Source organism: Macaca mulatta, chromosome 11, assembly GCF_049350105.2.
Source record: "Macaca mulatta isolate MMU2019108-1 chromosome 11, T2T-MMU8v2.0, whole genome shotgun sequence".
Lineage (NCBI taxonomy): Eukaryota > Metazoa > Chordata > Mammalia > Primates > Cercopithecidae > Macaca > Macaca mulatta.
This window is the reverse complement of record NC_133416.1, coordinates 47,378,335-47,397,125: the sequence shown is the minus strand read 5'-3', so window position 1 is coordinate 47,397,125 and position 18,791 is coordinate 47,378,335. Positions and strand designations below refer to the sequence as shown.

At 44.9% G+C, this 18,791-nt stretch overlaps 1 protein-coding gene across 11 annotated transcripts in view; it reads right to left on the bottom strand.

The window, feature by feature from the left end:
- The window catches only part of MUC19 (mucin 19, oligomeric), a 176,289-nt gene that overhangs the window by 75,564 nt on the left and 81,934 nt on the right, over positions 1-18,791 (bottom strand). For 10 of the 11 annotated variants that reach the window (XM_077953866.1, XM_077953872.1, XM_077953873.1 and 7 more), the window contains exons 10-14: positions 18,230-18,328; positions 16,667-16,768; positions 16,333-16,434; positions 15,866-15,961; positions 4-12,486 (exon numbers count right to left, since the gene is read on the bottom strand). In XM_077953866.1, coding sequence (XP_077809992.1) covers positions 4-12,486; positions 15,866-15,961; positions 16,333-16,434; positions 16,667-16,768; positions 18,230-18,328 — 12,882 coding nt within the window. The remainder of the gene's footprint in view (positions 1-3; positions 12,487-15,865; positions 15,962-16,332; positions 16,435-16,666; positions 16,769-18,229; positions 18,329-18,791) is intronic. The other variant, XM_077953878.1, reaches the window with a different exon arrangement.

Genomic DNA, 18,791 nt, shown 5'->3' with positions numbered 1-18,791 from the left:
TACCTGTTATTCCAGCGGATGGTCTAGTTGTCCTTGATTCTTCAACTGATGTTCTGGTTGTTCCTGTTTTTCCAGCTGATGGTATACTTGTCCCAGATTTTGCAGATGATCCAGTTGTCCCTGTCACCCCAGCTAATGATCTGGTAGTCCCTGTCACCTCAGCTAATGATCTGGTAGTCCCTGTCACCCCAGCTGATAGTCCAGTTGTCCCCATCACTCCAGCTGATGGTCCAGTGGTCCCCATCACTCCAGCTGATAGTCCAGTTGTCACCATCACTCCAGCTGATGGTCCAGTTGTCCCCGTCACTCCAGCTGATGGTCCAGTTGACCCTGTCACTTCAGCTGATAGTCCATTTGTACCTGTTATTCCAGCTGATGGTCTAGTTGTCCTTGATTCTTCAACTGATGTTCTGGTTGTTCCTGTTTTTCCAGCTGATGGTATACTTGTCCCAGATTTTGCAGATGATCCAGTTGTCCCTGTCACCCCAGCTAATGATCTGGTAGTCCCTGTCACCCCAGCTGATAGTCCAGTTGTCCCCGTCACTCCAGCTGATGGTCCAGTGGTCCCTGTCACTCCAGCTGATAGTCCAGTTGTCACCGTCACTCCAGCTGATGGTCCAGTTGTCCCCGTCACTCCAGCTGATGGTCCAGTTGACCCTGTCACTTCAGCTGATAGTCCATTTGTACCTGTTATTCCAGCTGATGGTCTAGTTGTCCTTGATTCTTCAACTGATGTTCTGGTTGTTCCTGTTTTTCCAGCTGATGGTATACTTGTCCCAGATTTTGCAGATGATCCAGTTGTCCCTGTCACCCCAGCTAATGATCTGGTAGTCCCTGTCACCCCAGCTGATAGTCCAGTTGTCCCCGTCACTCCAGCTGATGGTCCAGTGGTCCCCGTCACTCCAGCTGATAGTCCAGTTGTCACTGTCACTCCAGCTGATGGTCCAGTTGTCCCCATCACTCCAGCTGATGGTCCAGTTGACCCTGTCACTTCAGCTGATAGTCCATTTGTACCTGTTATTCCAGCTGATGGTCTAGTTGTCCTTGATTCTTCAACTGATGTTCTGGTTGTTCCTGTTTTTCCAGCTGATGGTATACTTGTCCCAGATTTTGCAGATAATCCAGTTGTCCCTGTCACCCTGGCTGATGAACCAGTTGTCCCTGTCACCCCACCTGATAGTCCAGTTGTCCCTGTCACTTCAGCAAATGGTCCAGTGATCCCTGTCACTCCAGCCGATAGTCCAGTTTTCCCTGTTGCTTCAGCTGAAGGCCCAGTTCTCCCTGTTACTCCAGCTGATAGCCCTGTTTTCCCTGTCACTCCAGCTGATAGTCCACTTGTCCCTGTCACTCCAGCTGATAGTGCAGTTATTCCTGTCACTCCAACTGATGGTCCAGTTGTCCCTGTCACTCCAGCTGATAGTCCAGTTTTCCCTGTCACTCCAACTGATAGTCCAGTGGTCCCCATCACTCCAGCTGATAGTCCAGTTGTCCCCATCACTCCAGCTGATAGTCCAGTTGTCCCTGTCACTCCAGCTGATAGTCCAGTTGTCCCTGTCACTCCAGCTGATGGTCCAGTTGACCCTGTCACTCCAGCTGATAGTCCATTTGTACCTGTTATTCCAGCGGATGGTCTAGTTGTCCTTGATTCTTCAACTGATGTTCTGGTTGTTCCTGTTTTTCCAGCTGATGGTATACTTGTCTCAGATTTTGCAGATGAACCAGTTGTCCCTGTCACCCCAGCTAATGATCTGGTAGTCCCCATCACCCCAACTGATAGTCCAGTTGTCCCCGTCACTCCAACAGATTGTCCAGTTGTCCCTGTCACTTCAGCCGACTGTCCAGTTGTCCCTGTCACCCCAGCTGATAGTCCAGCTGACCCCGTTACACCAGCTGATGGTCCAGTTGTCCCTGTCACTCCAGCTGATAGTCTTGTTGTCCCTGCCACTACAGCTGATGATCCAATTGTCCTTGTCACCCCAGATGATAGTCCAATTGTCTCTGTCACCCCGGCAGATAGTCCAGTTGTCCCTGTCATTCTAGCTGATAGTCCAGTTATCCCTGTCACTTCATCTGATAGTCCAGTTGTCCCTGTTACTCCAGCTGATACTGTAGTTGCCCCTGTCACTCCAGCTGATGGTCCAGTTATCCCTGTCACCCCAGCCGATAGTCCAGTTATCCCTGTCACCACAGCTGATAGTCCACTTGTCCCTGTCAGTCCAGCTGATAATCCAGTTATCCCTGTCACTCCAGCTGATGATCTAGCTGTCCCTGTCACTTCAACAGATTGGCCAGTTGTCCCTGTCACTTCAGCTGACAGTCCAGTTGTCCCTGTCCCTCCAGCTGATAGTCTTGTTGTCCCTGCCACTCCAGTTGATGATCCAATTGTCCCTGTCACCCCAGTTGATAGACCAATTGTCTCTCTCACCCCAGCAGATAGTCCAGTTGTCCCTGTTACTCCGGCTGATACTGTAGTTGTCCCTGTCACTCCAGCTGATGGTCCAGTTATCCCTGTCACCCCAGTTGATAGTCCAGTTATCTCTGTTACCTCAGCTGATAGTCCAGTTATCCCTGTCACCACAGCTGATAGCCGAGTTGTCCCTGTCACTCCAGCTGGTGATCCAATTGTCCCTGTCACTCCAGCTGATGATCCAATTGTCCCTGTCACTCCAGCTGATGATCTAGTTGCCCCTGTCACTCCAACAGATTGTCCAGTTGTCCCTGTCACTTCAGCTGACTGTCCAGTTGTTCCTCTCACCCCAGCTGGTATTTCATTTGTCCCTGTCGCTTCAGCTGATAGTCCATTTGTACCTGTTATTCCAGCTGATGGTCCAGTTGTCATTGATTCTTCAATTGATGTTCTAGTTGTTACTGTTTTTCCAGTTAATGGTATACTTGTCCCTAATCTTGCAGATGAAATAGTTGCCCCTGTCACTCCAGCTGGTGATCCAATTGTCCCTGTCACTCCAACTGATGATCTAGTTGCCCCTGTCACTCCAACAGATTGTCCAGTTGTCCCTGTCACTTCAGCTGACTGTCCAGTTGTTCCTGTAACCCCAGCTGGTAGTCCAGTTATCCCTGTCACCCCAGCTGATAGTCCACTTGTCCCTGTCACTCCAGTAGATGATCTAGTTTTCCCTGTCACTCCAACAGATTGTCCAGTTGTCCCTGTCACTTCAGCTAATTGTTCAGTTGTCCCTGTCATCCCAGCTGGTAGTCCAGTTATCCCTGTCACCCCAACTAATAGTCCACTTGTCCCTGTCACTCCAGTTGATGATCTAGTTGTCCCTGTCACTCCAACAGATTGTCCAGTTGTCCCTGTCACTTCAGCTGACTGTTCAGTTGTCCCTGTCACCCCAGCTGATAGTCCAGTTATCCCTGTCACCCCAGCAGATAGTCCAGTTGTCCTTGTCACCCCAGCTGATGGTCCAGTTATCCCTGAAACTTCACCTGATAGTTCAGTTGTCCCTGTTACTCCAGCTGATACTATAGTTATCCCTGTCACTCCAGCTGATGGTCCAGTTATCCCTGTCACCCCAGCTGAGAGTCCAGCTATCCCTGTCACCCCAGCTGATAGTCCAGTTGTCCCTGTCACCTCAGTTGATAGTCCAGTTATCCCTGTCACCACAGCTGATAGCTGAGTTGTCCCTGTCACTCCAGCTGGTGATCCAATTGTCCCTGTCACCCCAGCTGATACTACAGGTAGCCCTGTTGCTTCAGCTGATGGGCCAGTTGTCCCTGCCACTGAAGCTGATAGTCCACTTGTCCCTGTCACTCCAGCTGATGGCCCAGTTGTCCCTGTCACTCCAGCTGATGATCCAGTTGTCCCTGTCACTTCAACTGATGGTCCAGTTGTCCCCATCACTCCAGCTGATAGCCCAGTTTTCCCTGTCACTTCTGCTGATGGTCTAGTTATTCCTGTCACTCTTGCTGATGATCCAGTTTTCCCTGTCACCTCAGCTGACAGTCCAGTTGTCCGTGTCACTTCTGCTGATAATTCAGTTGTCTCTGTCACTCCAGCCAATGGTCCAGTTGTCCCTGTCACTTCTGCTGATGGTCCAGTTACCCTTGTCACCCCAGCTGATAGTTCAGTTGTCCCTGTCACCTCAGCTGATGGTCTGGTTGTCCCTGTTGCTTCAGCTGATAGTCCAGTTGTCCCTGTCACTCCAACTGGTGATTCAATTGTCCCTGTCACTGCAGTTGATTGTTCAGTTGTCCTTGTCACCTCAGCTGACTGTCCGGTTGTCCCCACCACCCCAGCTGATGGTCCAGTTGTCCCTGTCACTCCAGCTGATAGTCTACTTGTCCCTGTCACTCCAGTTGATAGTCCAGTTATCCCTGTCACTCCAGTTGATGATCTAGTTGTCCCTGTCACTCCAACAGATTGTCCAGTTGTCCCTGTCACTTCAGCTGACTGTCCAGTTGTCCCTGTCACCTCAGCTGATAGTCCAGTTGACCTTGTCACACCAACTGACTGTCTAGTTGTCCCTGTCACCCTAGCTGATAATCCAGTTGTCCCTGTCACCTCAGCTGATAGTCCAGTTTTCCCTGTCACCACAGCTGATAGTCCAGTTATCCCTGTCACTCCAGTTGATGATCTAGTTGTCCCTGTCACTCCAACAGATTGTCCAGTTGTCCCTGTCAATTCAGCTGACTGTCCAGTTGTCCCTGTCACCTCAGCTGATAGTCCAGTTGACCTTGTCACACCAACTGACTGTCTAGTTGTCCCTGTCACCCTAGCTGATAATCCAGTTGTCCCTGTCACCTCAGCTGATAGTCCAGTTTTCCCTGTCACCACAGCTGATAGTCCACTTGTCCCTGTCAGTCCAGCTGATAGTCCAGTTTTCCCTGTCACTCCAGCTGATGATCTAGCTGTCCCTGTCACCCCAACAGATTGTCCAGTTGTCCCTGTCACTTCAACTGAGTGTCCAGTTGTCCCTGTCACCCCAGCTGATAGTCCAGTTGACCCTGTCACACCAGCTGACTGTCCAGTTGTCCCTGTCATTCCAGCTGACAGTCTTGTTGTCCCTGTCACTCCAGCTGATGATACAATTGTGCCTGTCACCCCAGTTGATAGTCCAATTTTCTCTGTCACCCCAGCAGATAGTCCAGTTGTCCCTGTCAGCCCAGCTGATAGTCCAGTTGTCCCTGTCACCTCAGTTGATAGTCCATTTATACCTGTCACCACAGCTGATAGCCGAGTTGTCCCTGTCACTCCAGCTGGTGATCCAATTATCCCTGTCACACCAGCTGATACTACAGGTAGCCCTGTCGCTTCAGCTGATGGGCCAGTTGTTCCCGTCACTCCAACTGATAGTCCAGTTTCTCCTGTCACTTCTGCTGATGGTCCAGTTGTTCCTGTAACTCCGGCTGATGATCCAGTTTTCCCTGTCTCTTCAGATGATAGTCCAGTTGTCCCTGTCCCTTCTGCTGATAATTCAGTTATCCCTGTCACCCCCACTGATAGTCCACTTGTCCCTGTCACTCCAGCTGATAGTCCAGTTATCCCTGTCACTCCAGCTGATAGTTCAGTTATCCCTGTCACTCCAGCTGATGATCTAGCTGTCCCTGTTACTCCAACAGATTGTCCTATTGTCCCTGTCACTTCAGCTGACTGTCCAGTTTTCCCTGTCACCCCAGTTGACAGTCTAGTCGTCCCTGTCACTTCAACTGATAGTCCAGTTATCCCTGTCACCACAGCTGATAGTCCACTTGTCCCTGTCAGTCCAGCTGATAGTCCAGTTATCCCTGTCACTCCAGTTGATGATCTAGCTGTCCCTGTGACTCCAATAGATTGTCCAGTTGTCCCTGTCACTTCAGCTGCCTGTCCAGTTGATCCTGTCACACCAGCTGACTGTCCAGTTGTCCCTGTCACTCCAGTTGATGATCCAATTGTCTCTGTCACCCCAGTTGATAGTCCAATTGTCTCTGTCACCCCAGCAGATAGTCCAGTTGTCCCTGTCACCCCAGCTGATAGTCCAGTTATCCCTGTTGCTTTAGCTGATAGTCTAGTTGTCCCTGTTACTCCAGCTGATACTGTAGTTTTTCCTGTCACTCCAGCTGATAATCCAGTTTTCCCTGTCACCCCAGTTGATGATCCAGTTATCTCTGTCACCACAGCTAATGATCCAGTTGTCCCTTTCACCCCAGCTGATAGTCCAGTTATCCCTGTCACCCCAGCTGATAGTCTGGTTGTCCCTGTCACTTCAGCTGATGGTCTGGTTGTCCCTGTTGCTTCAGCTGATAGTCCAGTTGTCCCTGTCACTCCAACTGGGGATCCAATTGTCCCTGTCACTGCAGTTGTCCCCGTTACCCCAGCTGATAGTCCAGTTATCCCTGTCACCCCAGCTGATAGTCTGGTTGTCCCTGTCACCTCAGCTGATGGTCCAGTTGTTCCTGTCGCTTCAGCTGATAGTCCAGTTGTCCCTGGCACTCCAGTTGACGATCTAGTTGTCCCTGTCACTCCAACAGATTGTTCAGTTGTCTCCGTCGCTTCAGCTGATAGTTCAGTTGTCCCTGTCACTCCAGCTGGTGATCCAATTGTCCCTGTCACTCCAGCTGATGATCTGGCTGTCCCTGTCACTCCAACAGATTGTCCAGTTGTCCCTGTCACTTCACCTGACTGTCCAGTTGTCCCCCTCACCCCAGCTGATAGCCCAGTTATCCCTGTCACCCCAGCTGATAGTCCACTTGTCCCTGTCACTCCAGCTGATAGTCCAGTTATCCCTGTCACTCCAGCTGATGATCTAGTTGTCCCTGTCACTCCAACAGATTGTTCAGTTGTCCCTGTCACTTCAGCTGACTGTCCAGTTGTCCCTGTCACCCCAGCTGATAGTCCAGTTGACCCTGTCACACCAGCTGACTGTCTAGTTGTCCCTGTGACCCCAGCTGATAGTCCACTTGTCCCTGTCACTCCAGCTGATGATCTAGTTGTCCCTGTCACCCCAACAGATTGTCCTATTGTCCCTGTCACTTCAACTGACTGTGCAGTTGTCCCTGTCACCCCAGGTGACAGTCCAGTTGACCCTGTCACACCATTTGTCTGTCCAGTTGTCCCTGTCACTTCAGCTGATGGTCTGGTTGTCCCTGTTGCTTCAGCTGATAGTCCAGTTGTCCCTGTCACTCCAACTGGGGATCCAATTGTCCCTGTCACTGCAGTTGTCCCCGTTACCCCAGCTGATAGTCCAGTTATCCCTGTCACCCCAGCTGATAGTCCACTTGTCCCTGTCACTCCAGTTGATAGTCCAGTTATCCCTGTCACTCCAATTGATGATCTAGTTGTCCCTGTCACTCCAACAGATTGTCCAGTTGTCCCTGTCACTCTAGCTGATAGTCTGGTTGTCCCTGTCACCTCAGCTGATGGTCCAGTTGTTCCTGTCGCTTCAGCTGATAGTCCCGTTGTCCCTGGCACTCCAGTTGACGATCTAGTTGTCCCTGTCACTCCAACAGATTGTTCAGTTGTCTCCGTCGCTTCAGCTGATAGTACAGTTGTCCCGGTCACTCCAGCTGATGATCCAATTGTCCCTGTCACTCCAGCTGATGATCTGGCTGTCCCTGTCACTCCAACAGATTGTCCAGTTGTCCCTGTCACTTCACCTGACTGTCCAGTTGTCCCCCTCACCCCAGCTGATAGCCCAGTTATCCCTGTCACCCCAGCTGATAGTCCACTTGTCCCTGTCACTCCAGCTGATAGTCCAGTTATCCCTGTCACTCCAGCTGATGATCTAGTTGTCCCTGTCACTCCAACAGATTGTTCAGTTGTCCCTGTCACTTCAGCTGACTGTCCAGTTGTCCCTGTCACCCCAGCTGATAGTCCAGTTGACCCTGTCACACTAGCTGACTGTCTAGTTGTCCCTGTGACCCCAGCTGATAGTCCACTTGTCCCTGTCAGTCCAGCTGATAGTCCAATTATCCCTGTCACTCCAGCTGATGATCTAGCTGTCCCTGTCACCCCAACAGATTGTCCTATTGTCCCTGTCACTTCAACTGACTGTGCAGTTGTCCCTGTCACCCCAGGTGACAGTCCAGTTGACCCTGTCACACCATTTGTCTGTCCAGTTGTCCCTGTCACTTCAGCTGATAGTCTTCTTGTCCCTGCCACTCCAGCTGATGATCCAATTGTCCCTATCATCCCAGTTGATAGTCCAATTGTCTCTGTCACACCAGCAGATAGTCCAGTTGTCCCTGTCACCCCAGCTGATAGTCCAGTTATCCCTGTTGCTTCAGCTGATAGTCCAGTTGTCCCTGTTACTCCAGCTGATACTGCAGTTGTCCCTGTCACTCCAGCTGGTGATCCAATTGTCCCTGTCACCCCAGTTGATACTACAGGTAGCCCTGTCACTTCAGCTGATGGACCAGTTGTCCCCATCACTCCAGCTGATAGTTCAGTTTTTCCTGTCACTTCTGCTGATGGTCCAGTTGTCCCTGTCATGCCAGCTGATGGTCCAGTTATCCCTGTCACTCCAGGTGATGATCCAGTTGTCCCTGTCACTCCAGCTGATAGTCCATTTGTACCTGTTATTCCAGCTGATGGTCCAGTTGTCCTTGATTCTTCAACTGATGTTCTAGTTGTTCCTGTTTTTCCAGCAGATGGGATACTTGTCCCTGATCTTGCAGATGATCCAGTTATCCCTGTCACTCCAGGTGATGATCCAGTTATCCCTGTCACTCCAGCTGATAGTCCATTTGTACCTGTTATTCCAGCTGATGGTCCAGTTGTCCTTGATTCTTCAACTGATGTTCTAGTTGTTCCTGTTTTTCCAGCAGATGGGATACTTGTCCCTGATCTTGCAGATGATCCAGTTATCCCCGTCACTCCAGGTGATGACCCAGTTATCCCTGTCACTCCACCTGATGATGGCCCATTTGTATGTTTCACTCCAGCTGTTGGTCCAGTAGTCCCTGACCTTACAGCTGATGGTTCAGCTGTCCCTGATTCTTCAACTGATGATCCGGTTTTTTCTGTTTGTCCAGATGATGGTCTAACTGTCCCTGATACTGTAAGAGATTGTACAGTGGTTCCTGATATTGCAGCTGATGACCCAGTTGTCTGAGTCACTGTAGGTGATTGTCTAGGTGTCACTGTCACTCCAGCTGATGGACCAGAGTTTTCCGTTAATCCCGTAACTGGCCCTGTTGTCGCTGATCCTGAAACTGATTGTCCAGTTGTCTCTGTTCCTCTAACTAATAGACTCGTTGTACCCTGTCCTCCAGATGAAGTTCCAGTTGTCCGTGATTCTGTAACTAATGGTATGGTTGTTCCTGATCCAGTAATAGATGGTCCAGTTTTCTCTAATCCTTCAGTTGATGGTCCAGTTGTCCCTATAGCTTCAGCTGATAATCCAGTTGTTCCTGATCCTACAAGAGATTTTCCAGTTGTCCCTGAGCCATCAACATCTAGTTCTGTTGTTACTACCACTCCAGCTGATTGGACAGATGTCATTGTCACCCCAGCTGATTGTGCAGATGTCCCTGTCAATCCAGTAAATGGTCCTGTTGCCCCTGATATTTCAGGTGATTGTCCAGTGGTCCTTGTTCCTCCAACTGATGATGTGGTTGTACTTAATCCTCCAGATGAAGTTTTTACAGTTGTCTCTACTCCTGTAACTGATGGTCCAGTTGTCACTGATCCTACAACAGATTGTTTAGTGGTTCCTGTTACTCCAGCCAATGGTTCAGTTGCCCCAGTCACTCTATCTGAATATCCAGATGTAACTCTCACTCTAGCTGATGGTACAGTTGTCTCTCCTACAATAGGTGATCCAGTTGTCCCTGATCCTTCAGCTAATGGTTCAGTAGTCTCTAATCCTACAACAGATGGTCTAATTGTCCCTAATCCTTTACTTGCTGGTCCAGTTGTTCCTGTCACTCCTACTGATGGTCGAGTTGCCCCAGTCATTCTAGCTGATTGTCCAGATGTCACTGTTACTCCAGCTGATGGTCCAATTGTCTGTGCTTTTACAACAGGAGGTCCAGTTGTTCCTGATCCTACAGCTGAAGGTCTAGTTGTCTCTAATCCTACAGTAGATGAACCAGTTGTCACTAATCCTTCAACAAAATGACCTGTTAGTGCCACTCCAGCTGATTGTGCAGATGTCCCAGTCATTCCAGCTGATTGCCTAGATGTTCTTGTCAACCCAGTAAATGATTCTGCTGTCCCTGATTTTACAGCTGATTGGCCAGTTGTCTCTGTTTCTCCACCTGATGATCTTGTTGTACCTGATTCTCCAGATGAAGTTACAGTTGTCCTTGTTCCTGTAACAGATGGTCCAGTTGTCCCTGATTTGACAACAGATGATCTCGTTGTTTCTGTAACTCCAGCTGGTGCTCCAGTTGTCCCAGTCTTTCTAGCTGATTGTCCAGATGTCACTGTCACTCCAGGTGATAGTCCAGTTGTTCCTGATCCTTCATCTGATGGTCCAGTTGTTGCTGATTCTCTTGATGATGACTCAGTTGTCCCTGATCCTCCTGATGATGGCCTTGTCCCTGTCACTCCAACTGATGATTCAGTTGTACCTGATTCACCAGCTAATGGTCTAGTTGTTCCTGATCCCACAACGGATGGTCCAGTTGCCCCTGATCCTTCAGTTGATGGTCCAGTTGTTCCTATCACTCCAGCTGATGCTCCAACTGTTTCAGTCACTCTGGCTGATTGTCCAGATGTCACTGTCACTCTACCTGATGATCTAGTTGTCTCTGATTCTAAAAGAAGTGGTCCAGTTGTGACTGATCCTTCAACAAATGATCCTGTTGTCGCTGCAACTCCAGCTGATTTTTCAGATGTCACTGTTACTCCAGCTGATTTTGAAGATGTCCCAGTCACTCCAGCCAATTGCCCAGATGTTCCTGTCAATCCAGAAAGGGGTCCAGTTGTTTCTGATCTTGCAGTTGATTTTCTGGTTGTCCCTGTTGCTCCATCTGATGTTCTTGTTGTACTTGAACCTCCAGATAAAGTTCCAGTTGTCCCTGATCCTATATATAATGGTCTAGTTGTTTCTGATCCAATAATAAATGGTACAGTTGCAATTGATCCTTCAGTTGATGGTCCAGTTGTTCCCGTCTCTCCAGCTGATGGTCCAGTTGCCCCAGTCACTCTGGCTGATTGTCCAGATGTCATTGTCACTCCAGCTGATGATTCAGTGGTCTCTGATTCTAAAAGAGGTGGTCGAGTTGTAGCTGACCCTTCAACCAATAGTCCTGTTGTCATTGCCACTCCAGGTGATTCTTCAGATGTTGTTACTCCAGCTGAATTTGAAGATGTCCCAGTCACTGTAGAGGATTGTCCAAATGTTTCTGTCAATCCAAAAAGTGGTCCAGTTGTTTCTGATCTTGCAGTTGATTGTCCAGTTGTCCCCATTCCTCCACCCGATGATCTTGTTGCACCTGAACCTCCAGATGAAGTTCCAGTTGTCCCTGATCCTCTAACTGATAGTCTGGTTGTTTCTGATCCAATGACAGATGGTCCAGTTGCCTCTGATCCTTCCACTGATGGTACAGTTGTACCTGCTGTTTCATCTAGTGGTCTACTTGTACCTGATCCTGTAGCTGATGGTTCAATTCTTCCTGATACTTCAGCTGATGTTGCTGATGTTCCAGTTACATCTGTCACTCTAGCTGATGGTTCAGTTGTTCCTGATTCTGCACCTGATTGTCCAGTTGTCCCAGTTCCTCCAACTGATGGTCTTGTGGTACCTGATCTTCTGGCTGATGGTGCAGTTGTTCCTAATCCTGCAGATGTTGGTCCATTTGTCCCTGATCCTGATTCTATAATAGATTTTCCGGTTGTCTCTGATCCTTGGCCTGATTGTCCAGTTGTTCCTGTCACTAGAACAGATGGTCCAGTTGTTCTGGAGTCTTCAACTGATCGTGTAGTTGTTCCTGTCACTCCAGGTGATGTTTCAGTTGCTCTTGTCACTCCAGCTGATAATCTAGTTGTCCCTGATCTCACAACAAATAGTCCTGACCCATCAGCTGATGGTCCAGTTGTCCCTATTTCTCTAGCAGATGATCTACTTGTACCTAATCCTCCAGTAAAAGACACAGTTGTACCTAGTTCTGTAGCTGATAATCCAGGTGTTCTTGATCCTGTAAACGATTGTCCACTTGTCCCTAAACCTTCAGCTAATGGTCTAGTTGTCACTGATTCTCTTGATGAAGGTCCAGTTGTCCCTGATCCTCCAGCTAATGATACAGTTGTCCTTAATCCTGAAACTAATGGTCTGGTTGTCCCTGATATTTCAGCTAATGGCCCAGTTGTCCCTGATACTCCAAGTGATAGTTCAGATGTCTCTGTGACTCCTGACGATTGTTCAGAAGTCCTTGTCACTGCAACTGATGGTCCAGATGTTATATCTGATGGCCCCAATGTCCCTGAAACATCAGATGATGATTTAGTTGTCCCTGGTATTTCAGATGATTGTCCATAATTCCCTGTTAATTTAGCTGATGGTCTAGTTGTCTCTGTCTCCCCAGTTGATGATCCAGTTGCCCCTGTCACAAACACATAGTCAAAACAGAATGATGTTAATAGCTATCTTGGTCCTTGGTTAACCTTTAAGACTCGTGTGGCTTTGTTTCTCTAGTACAGCTTTTATACCTCTTCATCTCCATAACCACCATATTATTTCATACTTTTCTTTTTGCTACATTGTAACTTCTTTTAACAAAAAGAGTCTCACTTTGTTGCCCAGGCTGATCACAAACTCCTGGGTTCAAGTAATCTTCCTGAGTACCTGGGACCACAGTGATCTTCACTGTGCCAGCTCTAGCATAACTTCTTTCTGTTTGTTTATTTTCATAAAAATAATTTATCCAATATCCCTATTGTGTGTCAAAGAAGTTGTCAGCAACTTATAAGTATCACCTCACTTTACCATTTGAATAATTCTATGAGATACATAGTATTACTTTTTTATAAAATAGAAACTAAAGCAAGATTAAGTTGCTGTTCTAAGGGGATGCAGATAAATGGTTCTCTGCTCCATGGGACATTCTAGTGGGAAGAGAGAGGTAGACATAAATAAAATAACTAGCCAACCAATAACCAAATTCACAAACAAGAAAAGCTTCAGAGCATTAATATAAAGTGAATTGATACTAAGCAAATGGAATATTCTATTTTAGACTGTCTGGATAGTAAAAGGCTTCTCTGAGAAGATGCTCTTTATTTTGAAGTCTGATAACAAGAAGCAACTTACTAGTGAAGCTCTAGGCGAATGGCGTTCCAGGCAGAGGTAACAGCCAGTACAAAGGTCATAAGTCTAATGGAGCTATGCTTGCTAGAAAAGCAGAGCTAGAAGTTGAGTATAGCTGGATAATGGGAGCTGAGGTGGGGAATATTATAAGTTAAGGTCAGATATATAGGAGCAAGTGAAATGTTTATGAATCAGGGAGGGAGATTGAAGATTTTTCTAAATGCAAGGGGCTATAATTTTAAACAGGGGAGAAATAGCATAGAATTGATATACATTTAAAATCCCTCTTTACACTTTGTAGAAAATACATGGCAGGGGTGCATTATAGAATTAAGAAGAACAATTATGAGGTAATTTCAGAAGTTCAGATAATTTATGAGTGGCTTGGGTTAAAATTGTGATAAAAGAGACTGAGAATAGTGGATAGGGTCAGGATATGTATTGGAAGTAGCATTAACAGGCCTTGTTTAGATATGGGAGGTACAAAAAAAAAAAAAGAGAACCATCAAGGATGACTATAATATTTTTACCTGAGTGAATTGAGTCAGTGATGGTAACATTTTCTAATATGGGGAAGACTCAGAGAACAGGTGTGCGCATAAAGGGAAATCCAGTATCACCCAGAAGGCTCTGGTTCTGAAGATCCTAATATATCAAGAATACCACTAAAGAACCAGATAAAGATGGAAACCTTGGATCTGTGGAGACATGGATCTGCACAGCGGTGTGTCTGTGTGTGTATGGGTACATGTTTCCAGCAAAACTCAACTACTTGGGTAGAGCAGAAAAGAGTTCACTAACCCTTGATGGCTCCAATCCTTCCAGAAGGTTCCCTTCCATACGACCTGTTATTTTACCTCATTGATGAGAATAAAACCTCTCTATCCTTTACCAGACTGGGAATTACTATTCACTTATTGAATTATTTACCAGATATCCACCAGATACTTATCAAGTAGCCAAACAGAAACTGAGCTAGGCACTAGGAACACAACTGTAAACAAAGATAGGCAATGTGACAAGATCTTCCTCCAGTTTTAACCGAAATCTACCATGTTGGTGGTCTGTCTAGTAAAAGATAATGACTGGATGAAGAATCAACAATCCAGGCCCTGACTTGGCCTAACAACATACTCATCCTGTGACTTTGAGGTAAACACATGGAGTTTTCCTAGATAAAATGTAAATAATTACTAATATATTATTGACTGCATAGGGTGTCTGTAAGATTTAAGTAAGTTAATACGTGTGAAAACATTTGTGCATTTTATACTTTATACAGTTGTTTCCTGATGATCATTTTTACCTTTGTTAAAACAGATTAAGATAACTTATACATGATATTATATAATGGTTAATGACTGCTTCATATGTTTACATTACAAATAATATTGTATTAAATATATCCAGCAGAAACTAAGATATAAGTGGCTTTATCTACTAATATTTTATCCTACTAATTATATTTTTCAGGCATTTTTTGGCTTATTTTCTGAGAAGTATTTAAATATAAATAAATAAATTGATTGGTAATGTATCTCTTTAGTCATTTCAAACAAGTTAAGTCTTATGAGACACAAACATTGTTTAGCAAGGGATCTGCAACACCCACTGTATAGCTTACATATTTCCTCAGCAAGTCAGCTTTGAAAAAATGAGTTATAGACATGCCCTACTTGCAAATTCTAGAAAAGAAGACTTTTTAAAAACGCACGTGTAGAGGTTTTAGGAAGAAAACTGATTTCTGAATTTTTAAACAATTCAGAAGGCAGTGTTACTTTCTAAATTGTTCTTAGAAATGGGGAAAGCTGTTCATTAAGGTTCTAGATCTCTGTTCAATAAAGAACATATGGGAAAATATGCTAATACTTTAAACCACAATAATTTCTAATACTAAAGACAGTGGGGTTTTGCAAAAGATTGCAAAAAAAGAATTCTAGTTTGAAATTTGAATAATCTGCTGATCTAAGACAATCTTTTAATGCCCAACAGCATATTATATTATTCGTGGCAGAGAATTTATTGAACTCTTAAATATTTGTATTATGGGAAAATCATATAATCAATGATTTGCAAAAATAACTAGCATATTATTTTGTAATTATTTATTACTGTTAGCCTATATTGAATTATGTTAGCTTGTTGCATAAGTTATTTTGTGTGGAAAAATGCAGAACTTAGACAATGAAATTGTAACTAAATGAACAAATACACCCTAAGAAGCCCTTAACTCAAAAACAACAATTATGGACCAACCGTGAGATAGTGTTAGAGGGTCACTATTGCTTTTTTTTTTTTTCTAATTTAACTCCATTATGGTTTTATCAAGTAACATTCCAGTGGTTTCTAAATTGGCCATGTGACAACATCAGATTTAAAATGCTGCACTAGTTTAGTTTAATAATGGAAAATATCTAAACTATCAGATCATTTTTATTATCTGTGATTTGAGATAATGCACTAATTGATACCTCCATAGTGCATAAATACTGAATAACAAAGCATGCAATGGCAACATCTTTAATGGATTCACAGAATATTTAAATAACAGTGCTCTAAGTTTCAAGCAGGAAAGATTTTCAACAGAATTAATGCCCTACTGAATAAGCTTTTTATAAACAAGTTTCTACATTGACTCCCATTTTTGTGACCTTTTAGTGCTTTGCGAATCTCACCTGGTGTATTTGAAGAGCCTGTGGTGGTACCACTGCTGGACCGCCCAGATGTAATTTCACCTCCACTAGTCGTACCACCCGGTGTTCCAGGTGTACCTGTGGCAATGGCAGAAATGGAAAGGACACATTCACAGAATTTCTTAAGCTATGAGATAACCAATTCTCACTTAAATTAACTTCCACCTAAAAATTACAGAAATCTTCAGTTTTCTGTATCGATAAAAATAATGATCCTTTCCACATTTAAAAAACATACTTTGATGTACACTATTCATTATTTCCTTGGCTCCTCATCCCAAGCTCACAAAGTAGATCACTTTGACCCATATTTTACAGATAAGAAAACAGAGGTTACAGAGCTTAAGTGATTTACTTGCTTAACAGCATGACATTGATTCTGAGGAACAGTATTACACGAACATCCCATATTGCCCCTTGGCAAGTGCTGGGTCCCCCATTTTACCTACCTGGTTTGCTTCCAGAGATTGTCACTGCTGTGGCTGAGGCTGCAGTGGTGTGTTTATTCACAGGGCTACTGGTAGTTGAAGCAGCAGATACTGTCGGGGTCCCTGGTTATCAACAACAATGGTTCAGGCTCACTGCTGCAAATATACTGGTCCCTACTCCATGCTGATAGCACAGAACTGAGATTTCTAAAGTATAGTGGATTAACGGCATCTTCTCTACGCTTTCCCTTTGTTCTGACATTTAATGTCGGTTATAGCCTGACCAATAGTCCACATCACACACTGCTGAGGAAGGTAGGATTGAGAACTGTTAAGGAGTCACGTCCAGACTTGCCTGATTTTCCAAAACTGGTGGCCCCAGTGCCTGCTTCCCCAGGGGTGCTGCTACCTGGAGCTCCAGGAGTTGCTCCAGGTGATACCACAGGTGTGCCTGAGACTTTCAGAGAAAACAAACAGTTTAAGAAACTCACTTTTATTCAATCACTGTGACCTGAAACAACTTGGAAATCTCTTCCAGCATATTTATACTCATAATATTTACACAGTTTAGTGATATTAGGACTTCTTGCTCAGGAAGGGTATACATGTTAATCTGATAAGGCACTATTACACCATCACAATCCTTGTTTGCCTTTGACACTGAATGTGCCTCTTTCTAGAATTACCTACAAGTTATAATTCCAGAGTAAATTCTTCTCCAAACTGCACCATTTACCCATTGCTATATTCCTTAACTTTTTGCTTTTTGCATGTGTTTAAATATTACTTTCTTCTAAAAAATTCTAAGCTTTGTAAGTATAAGAGCATCTTCTGGTACCTAACACATTACTAAGCTCTCAATAAATATTGTCTCGTCAAAATACAATGGCTTGTGTTAAGGTAGGCAGATAGCCAGAAACGAGCAGGCAAGGGAACCCCCTGGGAAAACAAGTCCTGGAGATGCTGTCACCTCATAGTCAGTGCCACCCATTGACAGGCAGCAAAAAGACAACAGCTACACTGGCTACTTCTGGCCTTGTGGTTGAGCTCCTCTTGCCTTGAAGGGGACTTACCAGGCCCTAGCTGGAGATAATCAGGTTAGGGATTTTCCCTCCTGACGAGCACACACACTCCTCCAAAAAATTGTCCTGGAGTAGACTTTTGCTCATTATAATAGTAAAAAGCACATCCCTGGGTGGAGATTTTAAATGCTAATGAGACATGCAGTGTGTGTACTGGCATGTACAACAACAGAGCATGGGCACCGAAAAGGACATCTTGAAACATGCATGCAAGTAACACCCCCCTCACGCCCCTTCATGAATAATCAGGTAAGATTCTCATAAAAGCAGTCCCCCAGCACTAGCTGCTGCTGGCTCATTCTTTCAAGCAGTCCACTCTGTCTTGTGTTTCAGAGTGCACTACATATTTAAATAAACCCTGCTACTACTATTTTTTCAACCCCACAAGCTCAGAACTGTTTTCCACTCCTCTCTAAGAATGTACTGCATCAGGATTCCCGCACTTTCCGGTAACATTTGCATGTATCTGTTTACAAGTACTAAATTCTTCATAATCTCTTGATAAATTAAATTTTGATATCAGAGCTCACACTTCTGCTAATTAAACATAACTTTAGATATAAATAATATTTCAAATGCGACTTCACGGGAGGCTAAAGAGGTTGTAGTATCTGATCTTCCAATTGTGTCCAATTTGAAAAATAACGAGGTTCTGCCTATAGATTGCTGCAAATGCTTTTTGACAAAATTTCATTATTAAACTTATTATTGCTAGAATTTTCCTCATTCTCTTAAAATTAACTTGTTTTTTAAAAACTCACTTGGACTTGCACTAATTATATATAAGACCTTTGTGTTTGACCATTGCTCTGACAACAAGATGTGCTTTGTCTTACCTGCTGTGTTTCCAGGACCAGTGGCCCTAGTACCTGATGTTCCAGCTGTGTTTCCACTGCCTGCTCTGGTGGTGGCTTCCACGGACCCTTCTGTTGAACCTGGTCAACATACAAAGGCAGCTAGGATTACATTAATTTCCAAAGTTTCTAGGAAATTAAGGCAATTGTTAAATATTCTTAGACATCCCCATTATTCATCCTTTTGTCTGAGTATTTCAATAGCTTTGTTTCTGATCAATGCAATTGATTTGAATGAATAAGCTTCTGTGATTATTTAGCTATTTACTCAATACGAAATCCCAACTCACTGCCTGGCATCCCAGTCATTCTTCCTGCCAGTGTAGTCAATTCACCCGATATTCTGGTTGTTCCTGTTTTGTTTTGTTTTGTTTTGCTTTGTTTTGTTTTGAAGAAGAGGGAGGATGAGGAGGAAGAGAAGGAGGAGAAAGAGGAGGATAAAAGTAATATGAAAAAATTTTTAAACTCAACTTCATTATTTATGAATGATGTTTCTATGGCTGCTTCCACCACCCAAATTCATGTCTTCCTTCCTCCTACCTAA